Source organism: Phalacrocorax carbo, chromosome 3 (assembly GCF_963921805.1).
Source record: "Phalacrocorax carbo chromosome 3, bPhaCar2.1, whole genome shotgun sequence".
Lineage (NCBI taxonomy): Eukaryota > Metazoa > Chordata > Aves > Suliformes > Phalacrocoracidae > Phalacrocorax > Phalacrocorax carbo.
In genome coordinates, this window is record NC_087515.1 from 13302613 (window position 1) to 13314795 (window position 12183).

At 39.6% G+C, this 12183-nt stretch overlaps 1 protein-coding gene across 2 annotated transcripts in view; it reads left to right on the top strand.

Moving 5' to 3' along the window:
• Positions 1-12183, top strand: part of CRIM1 (cysteine rich transmembrane BMP regulator 1) — a 197966-nt gene that overhangs the window by 89134 nt on the left and 96649 nt on the right. For both annotated transcript variants that reach the window (XM_064445861.1, XM_064445862.1), the window contains one exon: positions 2792-3034. In XM_064445861.1, the coding sequence (XP_064301931.1) occupies positions 2792-3034 (243 nt within the window). The remainder of the gene's footprint in view (positions 1-2791; positions 3035-12183) is intronic.

The following is a 12183-nucleotide window of genomic DNA, read 5'->3' on the forward strand; positions in this document are numbered from 1 at the left end:
AAGAAAACTATGAAACACTGAGCATTTTGTACAAAAATGTCATGTTTCTTTATTTAAAATTTCTTCTGCTTGTGATGCTTCTTACATGCTGATCGTGACATATCCTTATTTTCTTCATATTTTTGCTAGGTGATCTTATCAACTCCAACAGTAGGCTTCACATTGGTCTTCAAAATAAATATATCTAGAGTCCTGAATAGTCTGAATCCCAACAGTTTGACGTGCATTTCTGACAAACTTAACACTTCCAAAAGTTGGCTTAAATCGGTCAGCTACAGTCCTTAAGGAAGCACTTACCCTGATATTAATAGGTGTAGGTATGCAAATGCAGTCAAGTCAAAATAGTAGGTAAACTTTTAAAAATACGTATAACACAGTCTTTTCACAAGAAGGAGTGCATGAGGGTGGGACTATCTGTTAGTCCTGGAAATCAGAAGATCGGTGGATGCGTAATGCTAGGGCAGATCAAGTAATGAACAGTATGAATTTAAGGGTCTATCATGAGCATGAACTTCAAGGGCTGCTAATGCTCTATCACTTCTCTGTACACGATTGAACAACATGCAGTGTTGAAAAGATATTTTAAAAGCTAAAATGTCAAGCCTTTTATTATATCCATAAACTAAAGAACACCAGTGAAAACCAAAACTAGTGTGTTATCTATTACTTCTACAACTTTTGGTACTGAACCTCTGTAACGAGCAATGTTCAGACTGAACAATGTGTTTAATAAAGCAGATAAGAACCTAAACCTAAGGGTAGGTTTAAAAAAAAAAAAAGAAGTCTTAGACATGTTATTTAAAACTCCAGGCAAAGTACGTATCTAGCCTAGGCTATTTTAAAGACAGATGGAAATAGTGGGGGTTTTAACTGTAAGAAAAGAGTTATGATGCTATTTAGTATCACATTTAAGTTAGTAATGTCTGTTGCTTGTAAGAAAAAATATAAAGTACTTGTACACGAAGGAATTACATGTAAATTTTTCTATTCTGTTTTGCTATATTAGCCAACTAAAATCGAGGCAAATCTTTATATTCATTATTTCCTTTTGCAATTGCTAACGCTAAGACCTAGATTAATATTTTTTAAGCACTTATATGTCTAGGCATTATTATATCCTTCTAAGTTTAAATGAAACTAAAGCATAGTTAGCAAATCAAGCATGTAGACAAGCAATACTGCTTTGATTCTTTGATATGACCTAGAATTCCAAAGAACAGACTAAAATTAGGTGTAAAAATGATCCTCTGGAAAAAAAATATTGCTGTTGTTGACATTCAGTATATGTTTGGAAGCAGAATGAAACATTTGCTGTGTTGATTTTGGTTCAAAAAACCCAAACGCAATATTCAGTAACTTTAGTAACTCAGTGTTTTTGGAGTTACTAAAATTTCAGAAGATATTCTTGGCTTTTTATCAGAGATGCTCATATTTGATATGTCATATTCAGTCATTGAAATTATCACTAGCGATTAATTTTTTAAATGGTGGTAGCTTAAACATCAGATTAATAAATTTAATGATGTTTTTACTTGTTTCTACTATTCTGCATCTAACTTTAATAACAAGCAAAGTAGTCAATTTCAATGGGGTAATAGTGACACTTGTAGTGGAACTATCTAGTTTACAAACTTGCAAATAACCAAGCAGTGGTACAAACAGTTTATAAATTCAGGTCTTGATTTGCTATTTTTTGGGGGGGTTTCTTCTGCTCAGACCTGGGAAGGTTCCCCGCATTGCCTCCAAACACATCAGTCACCATGTCCTTTTGACCTAAAACTATTGCTCTTCTGAGTGTCTTGAATCCACTTGTGTTTTAACAATGCTCAGGTATATTGAGCAAAGTGAGACCTTCCTGGATATGAGCAAGTTTCTCACTGTTTGCATTATGGAGTAAATTGATCATGGGAGTGGCCTGATTTTTCCCAGTCATTGGAGGGCATGACACAACACTTTTGCCAGAATTAAGTGTTTTGTTTTTTTTTAAGAACAGGGAATCTTGACTTTCCCAAGTTTTTGAAAAGTGTTACCTAGTTGTCTAAGAACCTTATTCTATGTCTTCATTCTCTTTGTCTTGTCTTAGTGTTTGTCCAGCTTGTCATCATTCCCACCAGACTGTAGACCCTGCTCCTCAATATTCCTTTTCTTATTGCTATGTGCCTGCAGCTAGTGCCTCAGACCTCCAGTGCCTGTAGCCAGTGCTAGTCAAACCTCTTCTTTTACTATTTGAGCCACTGAAGTATGTGGGAACGCCTCTTTTAATGTAAGCATTGGGAGTGTGTACAGGAAAAATCCTCTTCTGCTAATGTATGGACTCTCCAAATATATGAGCTGTTGAACTTCTAACTAGCTTTTTGAATATGTGAAATCTCAGTTCAGATCAATCAATTAAATCAGTAAATCAATCAAAATCAGTTGCTCATTATGGAAAATCTTAGGAAACTGAAGGTGTAGGTGTGAACATCAGGGCTGTGCATGATATGAAAAGTTGTTTCTTAATTCTTGGCCAAATGTATAGCATCACAGCTGTGTGGGTGCGGCAGTCATGCGCATTGCACGAATTAGAATTTTTGTAAAATACTTCCTAAGGTACCTGTCATCTTGCAAATACCAAGATTATTTTTTAAGCATATTCCATAATTTTTGCTAATCAGTTCAGCAGCAGCAGTTTCTTTTTCTTTCTGTTGTTTTGGGGGAGGGAGAAGAAAGGGAGCTTTATCTGAGCTCATCTTTACAGCCTTCGGTACAGTGTTTTACTGACACGGCACACTGATTTTTCTTTTCCTTTCAGAAGAGAAACCAGATTGCTCGAAGGCCCGCTGTGAAGTCCAGTTTTCTCCTCGCTGTCCAGAAGATTCCATCTTGATTGAAGGCTATGCTCCTCCTGGTGAATGCTGCCCACTCCCGAGCCGCTGTGTGTGTAATCCTGCAGGCTGCCTGAGGAAGGTTTGCCAGCCTGGCTATTTGAATATCTTGGTTTCTAAGGCATCAGGAAAGCCAGGGGAATGCTGTGATCTCTATGAATGCAAACCAGGTAAAAGTTGACACAATTTTTTTCTATCAGTATTTTCTAACTGTCTGACAAGCACAATAACTTATAGAACTGCATCTAATAAAGCCTATATAGCCTCTAAATTATTCTGATTCTTCAAAATTAAAATTATTTTATGTGAGTAATAATTGAAAAAAAAATATTATGATAATTTTTTTTCCTTCAGACATTAATTTAAACTGAGCAACAAGAGAAAAACAGCCTAGTGAGAATATTGCATTTCTGTGGATGCTACTATTGGAAGTGACATACTTCATATACTGGTTAGATTATACAAAGGTTTTTCATAGTAGGAATATATTGTGCATGGACAGGGAATTAAGTTTTCTGTCTTAAGATTTCTCTAGATTACAAAGTGATGACCCTTCAAAACTGGAGAGCAAAAGGATTTTGGAGGAACACAGTGAAAGACTTCACATTTTTAGTACTTACCCATTTTCCATTTCATGAGAACATGAATCACCCTTTCCTGTGATTTATTATTCTTGGTGAAGTGGAAGATATAATTCACTTTTTTTTTGATCCAGGCTTTGGTAAAGATGAATAATAAGAATAGAGGGATGAAAGTAGGCATATAAAATTGTATAATCCAAAATACTATATGCAAACAGGTTTGAGTGTGCTTAAGCTATGCCTTTCCTATGCTTGTTTAACTTCTTCTGAAATCCTCCACTGAAGAAGGTTGTGCAGTTTTTGTATCTTCTAGTGCTTCTCTCTGTGTTTTTCCTAATATCTAGTGCAAATCTGCCTGTGTGGAAACTTAAGCAAACTTTTTCTTTCTCTGTCCCAAGTAGTTAGTGAACAAGTCTTTAGAAATATTTTTGCTCTGGAGTATTTTGTCAACCTTAATCTTCCTTCATCTAGAATTAGCTGTAACTTCTTTTAGCGTAGTTTCCTTGGACTCCTTCCTTATGTGGCCCCTCTAAGTTTTCTTAAGTTTATCCACGTGTCTCTTAAAATGTGGTATCTAAAAGCAGACTGCTATTGTGGGTGAGTTAATCAGCACTTAATACTGTAGAATGATTACTTTCTGCCTTTCATGCAGAATTCTAAATAAGAGCTGACTCCTTTGCAAGAGTTGTATTTAGTTTGTGAAATGCTGTGATCCCAAGAACTTTCTGTAGGTGACTGCTACAGAACCACAGTATATGTACATTTTGGTTCTTCCAATATATACTTCAAATATGCCTTTACTGAATTTTGTCTTGCTGACTTTGGATTATTTCTTTATTTCTCAAAATAAATGTTAGCTCTGATCGTGTCCTCCTGACTGTTACTTGCATTCCCATCTTGTAGTTTGCAAACTTGCCTTTGTAGCTTACTTCTTGGAGGTTGTTTTCAGCTTGTTAGTATTACACGATCTTCAATCTGAGTATGTGATTATTTATTGCATTAGTGGATTTATGTAACTGTGTGTGTATTGTTTTCTGAAGTAGTTGCCATTTTTTGTTGTAGGGAGTTAAGAGGTGAAGGTACGTGGGACTGGAAAAATAAAGATGCATTTTAGGGGGGTAGAAGAGCAGAGGTTTTGAAAAGATTGAGGAAGGAGGCTAATGGAATTTAAGGGAAGCATAGGCTTTGCAACGGGGCTTAGAAATAGAGAGAGGCTAAGGGAAGGCAGGGAGTTCTCCCCTACCTTTGGAGATGATGGTGTGTTTCTTTGGCAGTGGCTAAGGTACTCTTGTACATCCCAGCAGTGACAGGTGATGAAAGATGTAATGGCTAAACTACAAACTGCAGGGTAAGTGGAGCCCCACCTTGTTGCAGTGCCTTGGCTTTAGGGAAAAAAAGGGAGTGCTATTAATATGGAATTACTAGTTGCTACATAGCCTGGTTTTTGTCAAGTCAGACTTCAGTGGCTGTCCAAGTTGACTTTTATAACTTCCGTCTACACATTTTTCATTTGCTGTTTGACATAGTGGGAAGATCGCAAAGGAGAAACAAGCCAACACGAGACTGGAAAACAGGGAAGGGAACAGGTGAAGTTAACAACTCTTAGACTACAGATTGTGTACCACAGAAGGTTTTTTCATTTTTTTTTTGATGGCAAATCTTTGCAAATCTGAACTTTTCTCAGTTTTCAGAGAAACCTTCTTCTTAAAGATTAGAAACTATATTTGTATAGACAGTATAATCTGTATTTTGATACATGAAGAAAATTATAGACTAAACAAATACTGAAATCTTTTTAATGTTTCCTTTCCTGTAGAAAGTTTAGGGATTTTATTTTTAAATTTGCAAGTCAACATAAACCTTTCTGTCTTTTCCCATCTTAATTGTTCCATCATGTTCACTACTGTCCTGTCTCTGGTTTTAAATAAATTTCTTTGTGTAAGAGTAGGCAATGGAATATCTTCTGCTGGGACTGTATATTCATAGGCTTACAGAGTTATAGAATAATTTAGGTTGGAAGACTGGATGACTCTGGAGGTAATCTAGTCCATCCTGCCTCTCCTGCACTGTTTTATGCCATTCATTCTCTGTCTGTACATGTATTACTGTATATGTCATAGCATATAACTGTTTGTATATATGTATGAACACTATGTGACTTATCTATGCGGATTTGCTGAAATAGTGGTCATAAAGTAAAGTCAGATAATGCTCGTTACATGACAGGAATGTTTATTCAGCCCATGGTGAGCCTGGTAATAAACCTTGTGTCTTCAGAGTTTGACTTTGTCCTGAAGAATTGTCAGAGAGGAACTGAAGTAGCAGTGCTCTGTTTCATGTTTTTCCTCTGTTCTTAATGCCATATTGCTGGAAGAAAAAAAAAAAAAAACAAACAAACCAAAACCAAAAAACCACCACACAAATGGGACAAGGGACAGTATAAGACCTGGTAGATAAATATTCATGCAGTTTCTTATGGGGCCAATGTCACTAGTTTTGCTGCACTGTCAGCATGTCTATGGAGTTTACATGTCGAACAGAGGAAATGGTTTTCCATGCTTTGCCACAGACCTAAAAACTTCAGTTCTGTGAGTGCTGCCACCAGAACGCTCTTCCTGCGCCTCCGTGTCATCTTAACCAGCCTCCATAGGGGTTTTGCACCAGCTAGGTCTTTCTGGTAGAAACAAATTCCCAGAAGCTGGGAGGACTGCTTCCTAGGATAGCCGTGCTGCCTTATGCCATTAAGTGTTTGTGCAATTAAAGCATAAACTGTGTTTATTTCTGTTCCTTAAATAAGATGTCACTGCTCTCCAGTTTACAGTGGCATTTGAGTTTGGAGTCTTCTGCTGAGAACTGCATATGTTCAAATATAGTGACTGGCAATGGAGTTACTAAAAGGAAAATAGGAAGTCTTTCCTTAAGACTAAATGCTAGAATAAAAATAGAATCTTTCATTTTGAGATGCACTTCGTCATCTTCTCTTGCTTTAGGAATATAATGGTTAAAGGCATTGACATTCAGTTAAAATTAACAGTGAAGAAACTTAGTAAGTTAGTCATACCTGTCTATTAACCTCCAGATTAATTTGTCTGAAATGTTCTTACCTGTTTCTCCAACAGGCATCTCACCACAGTTGTAGCACCTGAGTAGGCAGGTACTGTGGTACCTAAAGGTATGTTGTGTCCTTCTTGTTTTGCTGCAGTTCCTAAGCTCAGAGGTGAGATAACAGTGGTCTGGTGCCATAAACAACCTGCTTTTTTCCTACCAGCTGTGTATAACTGTCCATTCATGAGCAGTGAATTTACTGAACGAGCACTGAATTTAGTTTTAAGCTCGGAGTTACAGTTCTTAAAAAGCATTCTCAAAATAAGGTTGTAGTTTGTTTTTTTTCTTAAAGATAGTTTGAACAGTCTCTCAAATAGAGCTGCATAATGTGTTAACAGTGAAAATATAAATAACCTGAATCAAGATTTGTGGGGGTGTATGTGCCTCTTTTGCTAAGAAGTTAAAACACTGAGCAGTGTTTTTTTTCTAAAATCATCTTTGTTTAAAGATGGAGTTAAAAAGTTAATCTAAAAGGTATTTTGCTGAAGTTATGATAGGAACTCTAGCTGCCACTTCGGAATAAGGAAAGGTAGATAGCTTACTTTGGCAGTTATCCAAGAGATGTTTCTTGTACCTTTATTGATAACTTTGTTGTATATGGTGAGGTGAGGAGTATCATCTATGAGGTTCTTGGGAAATGTCTGTCATGCTAGACAGAACTTCTGTTGAAATGAATGCTCACTTGCTATTCTCGTAGCAGTCTTTCTGGCAGAGCTTTCATTCACTCACCTTCTCCAGCAACCCTGCGTGGCACAAAAATTACTCTTACTGAAATGGAGGCGTTTTTTTTCTGGTACCAAATCTTGGTTTAAACACAACTGTAAAGAGAATGTTACTGTTAGTTATCTGTACTGGACCCCCAGAAAGCTGTGCCTTCTGGAAAAATAGCAAGTCTGTCTTGTGCAGAGCCACCTTATTGCATCAGAGATGCAAATACTGGCTTGATCCTGGACCTTTTAGATGCATAGGTAGCTATTTAGATCATAGAATCATAGAATTGTTAAGGCTGGAAAAGACCCTTAAGATCATCGAGTCCAAACACTAACCTGTCACTGCGAAGCCCACCGCTAAACCATATCCTCAAGCACCACGTCTACCCTTCTTTTAAATACCTCCAGGGATGGAGACTCCACCACCTCCCTGGGCAGCCTGTTCCAGTGCCTGACAACCCTTCTGGTGAAGAAGTTTTTCCTAATATCCAACCTACACTTCCCCTGGCGCAGCTTGAGGCCATTTCCTCTCATCCTATCGCTTGTTACTAGGAAGAAGAGACCGACCCCCGCCTCGCTACAACCTCCTTTCAGGTAGTTGTAGAGAGCCATAAGGTCTCCCCTCAGCCTCTTCTCCAGACTAAACACCCCCAGCTCCCTCAGCCGCTCCTCAGAAGACTTGTTCTCTAGACCCTTCACCAACTTCGTTGCCCTTCTCTGGACACGCTCCAGCACCTCAATGTCCTTCTTGTAGTGAGGGGCCCAAAACTGAACACAGTACTCAAGGCGCGGCCTCACCAGTGCCGAGTACAGGGGCACGGTCACCTCCCTGCTCCCCTGCTGGCCACCCTATTCCTGATACAAGCCAGGATGCTGTTGGCCACCTGGGCACACTGCTGGCTCATGTTCAGGCAGCTGTTGACCAACACCCCCAGGTCCTTTTCCTCCAGGCAGCTCTCCAGCCACTCCTCCCCCAGCCTGTAGCGTTGCATGGGGTTGTTGTGACCCAAGTGCAGGACCCGGCGCTTGGCCTTGTTAAATCTCATACCCTTGGCTCTGGCCCAACGATCCAGCCCATCCAGGTCCCTCTGCAGGGCCTGCCTGCCCTCCAGCAGATCGACACTTCCACCCACACTGGTGTCATCTGCAAACTTACTGAGGGTGCACTCAATCCCCTCATCCAGATCATCAATGAAGATATTGAACAGGACCAGCCCAACACTGAGCCCTGGGGAACACCGCTCGTGACTGGCCGCCAACAGGATTTGACTCCTCCATTCACCACCACTCTCTGGGCTCAGCCATCCAGCCAGTTTTTAACCCAGCGCAGAGTGCATTTGTCCAAGCCGTGAACAGCCAGCTTCTCCCGGAGAATGCTGTGGGAGACAGTGTCAAAGGCCTTACTAAAGTCCAAGCAGACAACATCCACAGCCTTCCCCTCATCCACTAAGTAGGTCACCTTATCATAGATACCAGGTTAGCAAGGCAGGACCTCCCTTTCATAAACCCATGCTGGCCGAGCCTGACCCTCTGGTTGTCCCACATGTGCCATGTAATAGCATTCAAGATGTTCTGCTCCATGACCTTTCCCAGCACTGAGGTCAGGCTGACAGGCCTGTGGTTCCCCAGATCTTCCTTCTGAACATTCTTGTAGCTGGGCATGACATTCACTAGCTTCCAGTCGTCTGGGACCTCCCTGGTTGACCAGGACTGCTGATAAATGATGGAGAGTGGCTTGGCGAGCTCCTCTGCCAGCTCCCTCAGTATCCTCAGGTGGATCCCATCCGGCCCCTTGGACTTGTGAACATCCCGGTGAAGGAGCAGGTCAGTGACTGCCACCTCTTCAACAACTGGGACTTCATTCTGCATACTATCTCCATCTCCCAGCACGGGGCCTGACAACCCTGAGGATGACCAGTCTGACTATTAAAGACTGAGTCAAAGAAAGCAGTAAGTACCTCAGCCTTCTCATCTTTACTGGCAAGGTGACCTTCCGCATCCACATCTTGCCCCTGAAGTGTACATTCTATTATTTGGAAAGCCATCATAATAAGTAAAGATGAAACTTAATGTACGTGTGTTAACATTTTCTACTATAAAGTTTTCAGCCAGGTATTAAGTTTCATGATCAAAGACCTTCAGTTTTGTAGTCTACAAAAGAGGTTGCACATTACTGCAGTTATGTCAAGGTCTGCAACCATTGTAGGGTTTCTGCTACATTCTTGCAGAAAGATGGGTAACTCTCAGGTGCAAGCGTATACAAATTCAGTGCATGAGAAGGTTCTGAAGACTTGTAAGCAAAGGCTGATCAGGTGCATCTTTGCTGGCAGGAAATTGCAACATGTTTATGAGTTCTTGAAGACATATTTGTTGAACAATGTATTTAAAGCTTAAAGTTTCTAGGATAGAGAAAAATAAATTTCTTCAGACAGGATTTTAATTTTTTTAGCTTATATTAAAATATATAACAACAGCTTATAATAAACCTGTTCGTGAAAAGTATGCTTTGTAATTATTGCAATCAAAGTAAGTTGTGAAAACGAAACTAGTAGTTCAGTGGCAAATGCTTCCAGTCTTATTTTTTAGGATGGTAGTACAGCTAATCCAGCAGACATCTCTTGAAATAATGAAGACTCTGATTATAGACTGTTCTGTAACCTTAAAATATTTTCAGCTTATCTGGAAGTTTGGCTCAATACTTTTTTCCAGTTTGAAAAACCCATTTAAACAAAACAACAACAAAAAAAAAAGTAGGGACATTTTTTCCTCTTCAAATATCTTTCATCTCTTATCTATCTTCACCTCTCTCCTGTGAGGAAAGGCTGGGAGAGCTGGGACTCTTGAGCCTGGAGGAGGGAAGGCTCGGGGGGGGGGGATCTCATCCATGCATGTAAATGCCTGAAGGGAGGGTGTAAAGGTGTAGCCAGGCTCTTTTCAGTGGTGCTCAATGGTAGGACCAGAGGCAATGGGCACAAACTGAAACAATGGAACATCAGGAAACACTTTTTCACCATGAGGGTGACCAAGCACAGGTTGCCCAGAGAGGTGGTAGAGTCTTCATCCTTGGAGATACTCAAAAGCTAACTAGACACAGCGTTGGATAACAAGATCTACGGCGGCCTGGCTTGGGAGAGGGGTTGGACCAGATGACCTCCATCTGGTCATCCAGGATGAGCTGAGTTCCATCCAAGCTCACCTGTTCTATCATTAATCTAATAATGTAATAATAAAGATCTTCCAGTTTGGAGACAAGGCTGAGGTGGGGTGTGAGTGTGGATTATAAAATTCCGTGGCTGGTGGATAACCTCGGTGTGCACCCTTTGTTCACCAAAAGCTACTAATCTTTACAAGGATTGGAGAGCGCTCTGGTATGAGTAGGAGATGAGTATAAAATAAATAAAAACAGGTACATCAAATCAAATCAGAGGAACCACTGAGTAACTACAGCTACTCAATTACATGAGAATTTTCTATCTGAATGCTCTTGATTTGCGTGGGGGTTTTTTTGTAATTTTTCTCAAGTTTCTACTTTATTCAAAAAGAAAGGCTATTTGGGCTGCTTTTCAGTGCTAGTATGCCATGTAGTAGTACACTATAACCACTGGAAAGAATTTGAACTATTTAGGAGAAAGAGCACCTTAGCTGAGGCTTGGTGGTGTGATTAGGGAGTTTCCTTGTGGTTTTTTCTTTCATTGTCATTACTAATATATGGAAAGATGGACACAGAAATGGCTGTGCAGCTTGTTGGTAGAACTCGTTGGTTGTTTCTTCCCAGGCTGCTTACCTGGGGAGGAGGCAGAGGGGGCCTTGAATCCAGGGAGGTAGAAAGGTTACTAGTTTAAATTCAGGAAACTGGACACTGGTGGGTACTTGGCACAAGAGAATTATGCGAATTGTGTTGGTTGCGTTGGGCCCTACTGATGAGCTCATGATTCTTGGTGCCTGTTGTGATAATGGAGGAATTAGATGTATATTTCTTACAGAAGAGCTGCTTCAAATGTGTTGTTAATAAAATGAAACATAAAACTCCAGGGTTTTTCAAAGTGAAATGTTATAAAGTATTCCTGTCTTAAAGGCAAATAAGTATCTTTGTATGTTTACAGAGAGACATAAAAGTTAATCTGATAATTATCATTGTCAAAGATTAGTAACTGGAATCTTTCTATTCAAATTTAATAACTTTCTGCATTGCTCCACAAAATGGACTTTAACTAAATTTGTGCCTTTCTCAGTGAGAACTTCTTGAACTTGTCAGGTAGCTCTGATTTAGGAGATAATTAGCATCTGATTTAGTAGATTACCCCATTTCCCAAATAACATGAAAAAGGCAGATTGAGTATCACTTCTGCAGAGGATACTCACATACTCATGTACTTTGAAAGTTAATGGTCTTGAGGACAAATGTAACCTTGATGAGCTGCAAGCTGGTTTCATTGAACTTGTGCTTTTTTTAAATGCTTAATGAAATACGCTAAGTAGTTGTAATTTTGAGACTGATGTCTTATGACTGAATTATTATTGCTGTGTACCTCTGAGGATCAAGCATGAAAAATGTAGGACCAGAAGACAAAAATATGGGACTTTAAAAGGTATCGGCTCTTGCGAGAAGTGTGGTGTAGCTTTGCCGGGCTCCTTTGGCGCCGCAGTAAAGCAGTCATAATAATGTCAATACTGAAGTGAAGTTTAATCAGTAATCAGGGATATCATACTGCATCATTTTCAGTCAGATAACATTCTGTTCATCCTGCCTACTCAGTAGGTAGCTTATTTCTTTAAAGAGGAAGCCATGTTTTATTCTGTCCTTTCTTAGTATAATTATGATAAGGAATAGCAAATAGATAATGCCTGAGCCGGTATTGTTTGTATATCTGGGAAATTTAGGGCCAAGTAAGATAAAGATGTGTTTCAACTTTCCTGAGTATG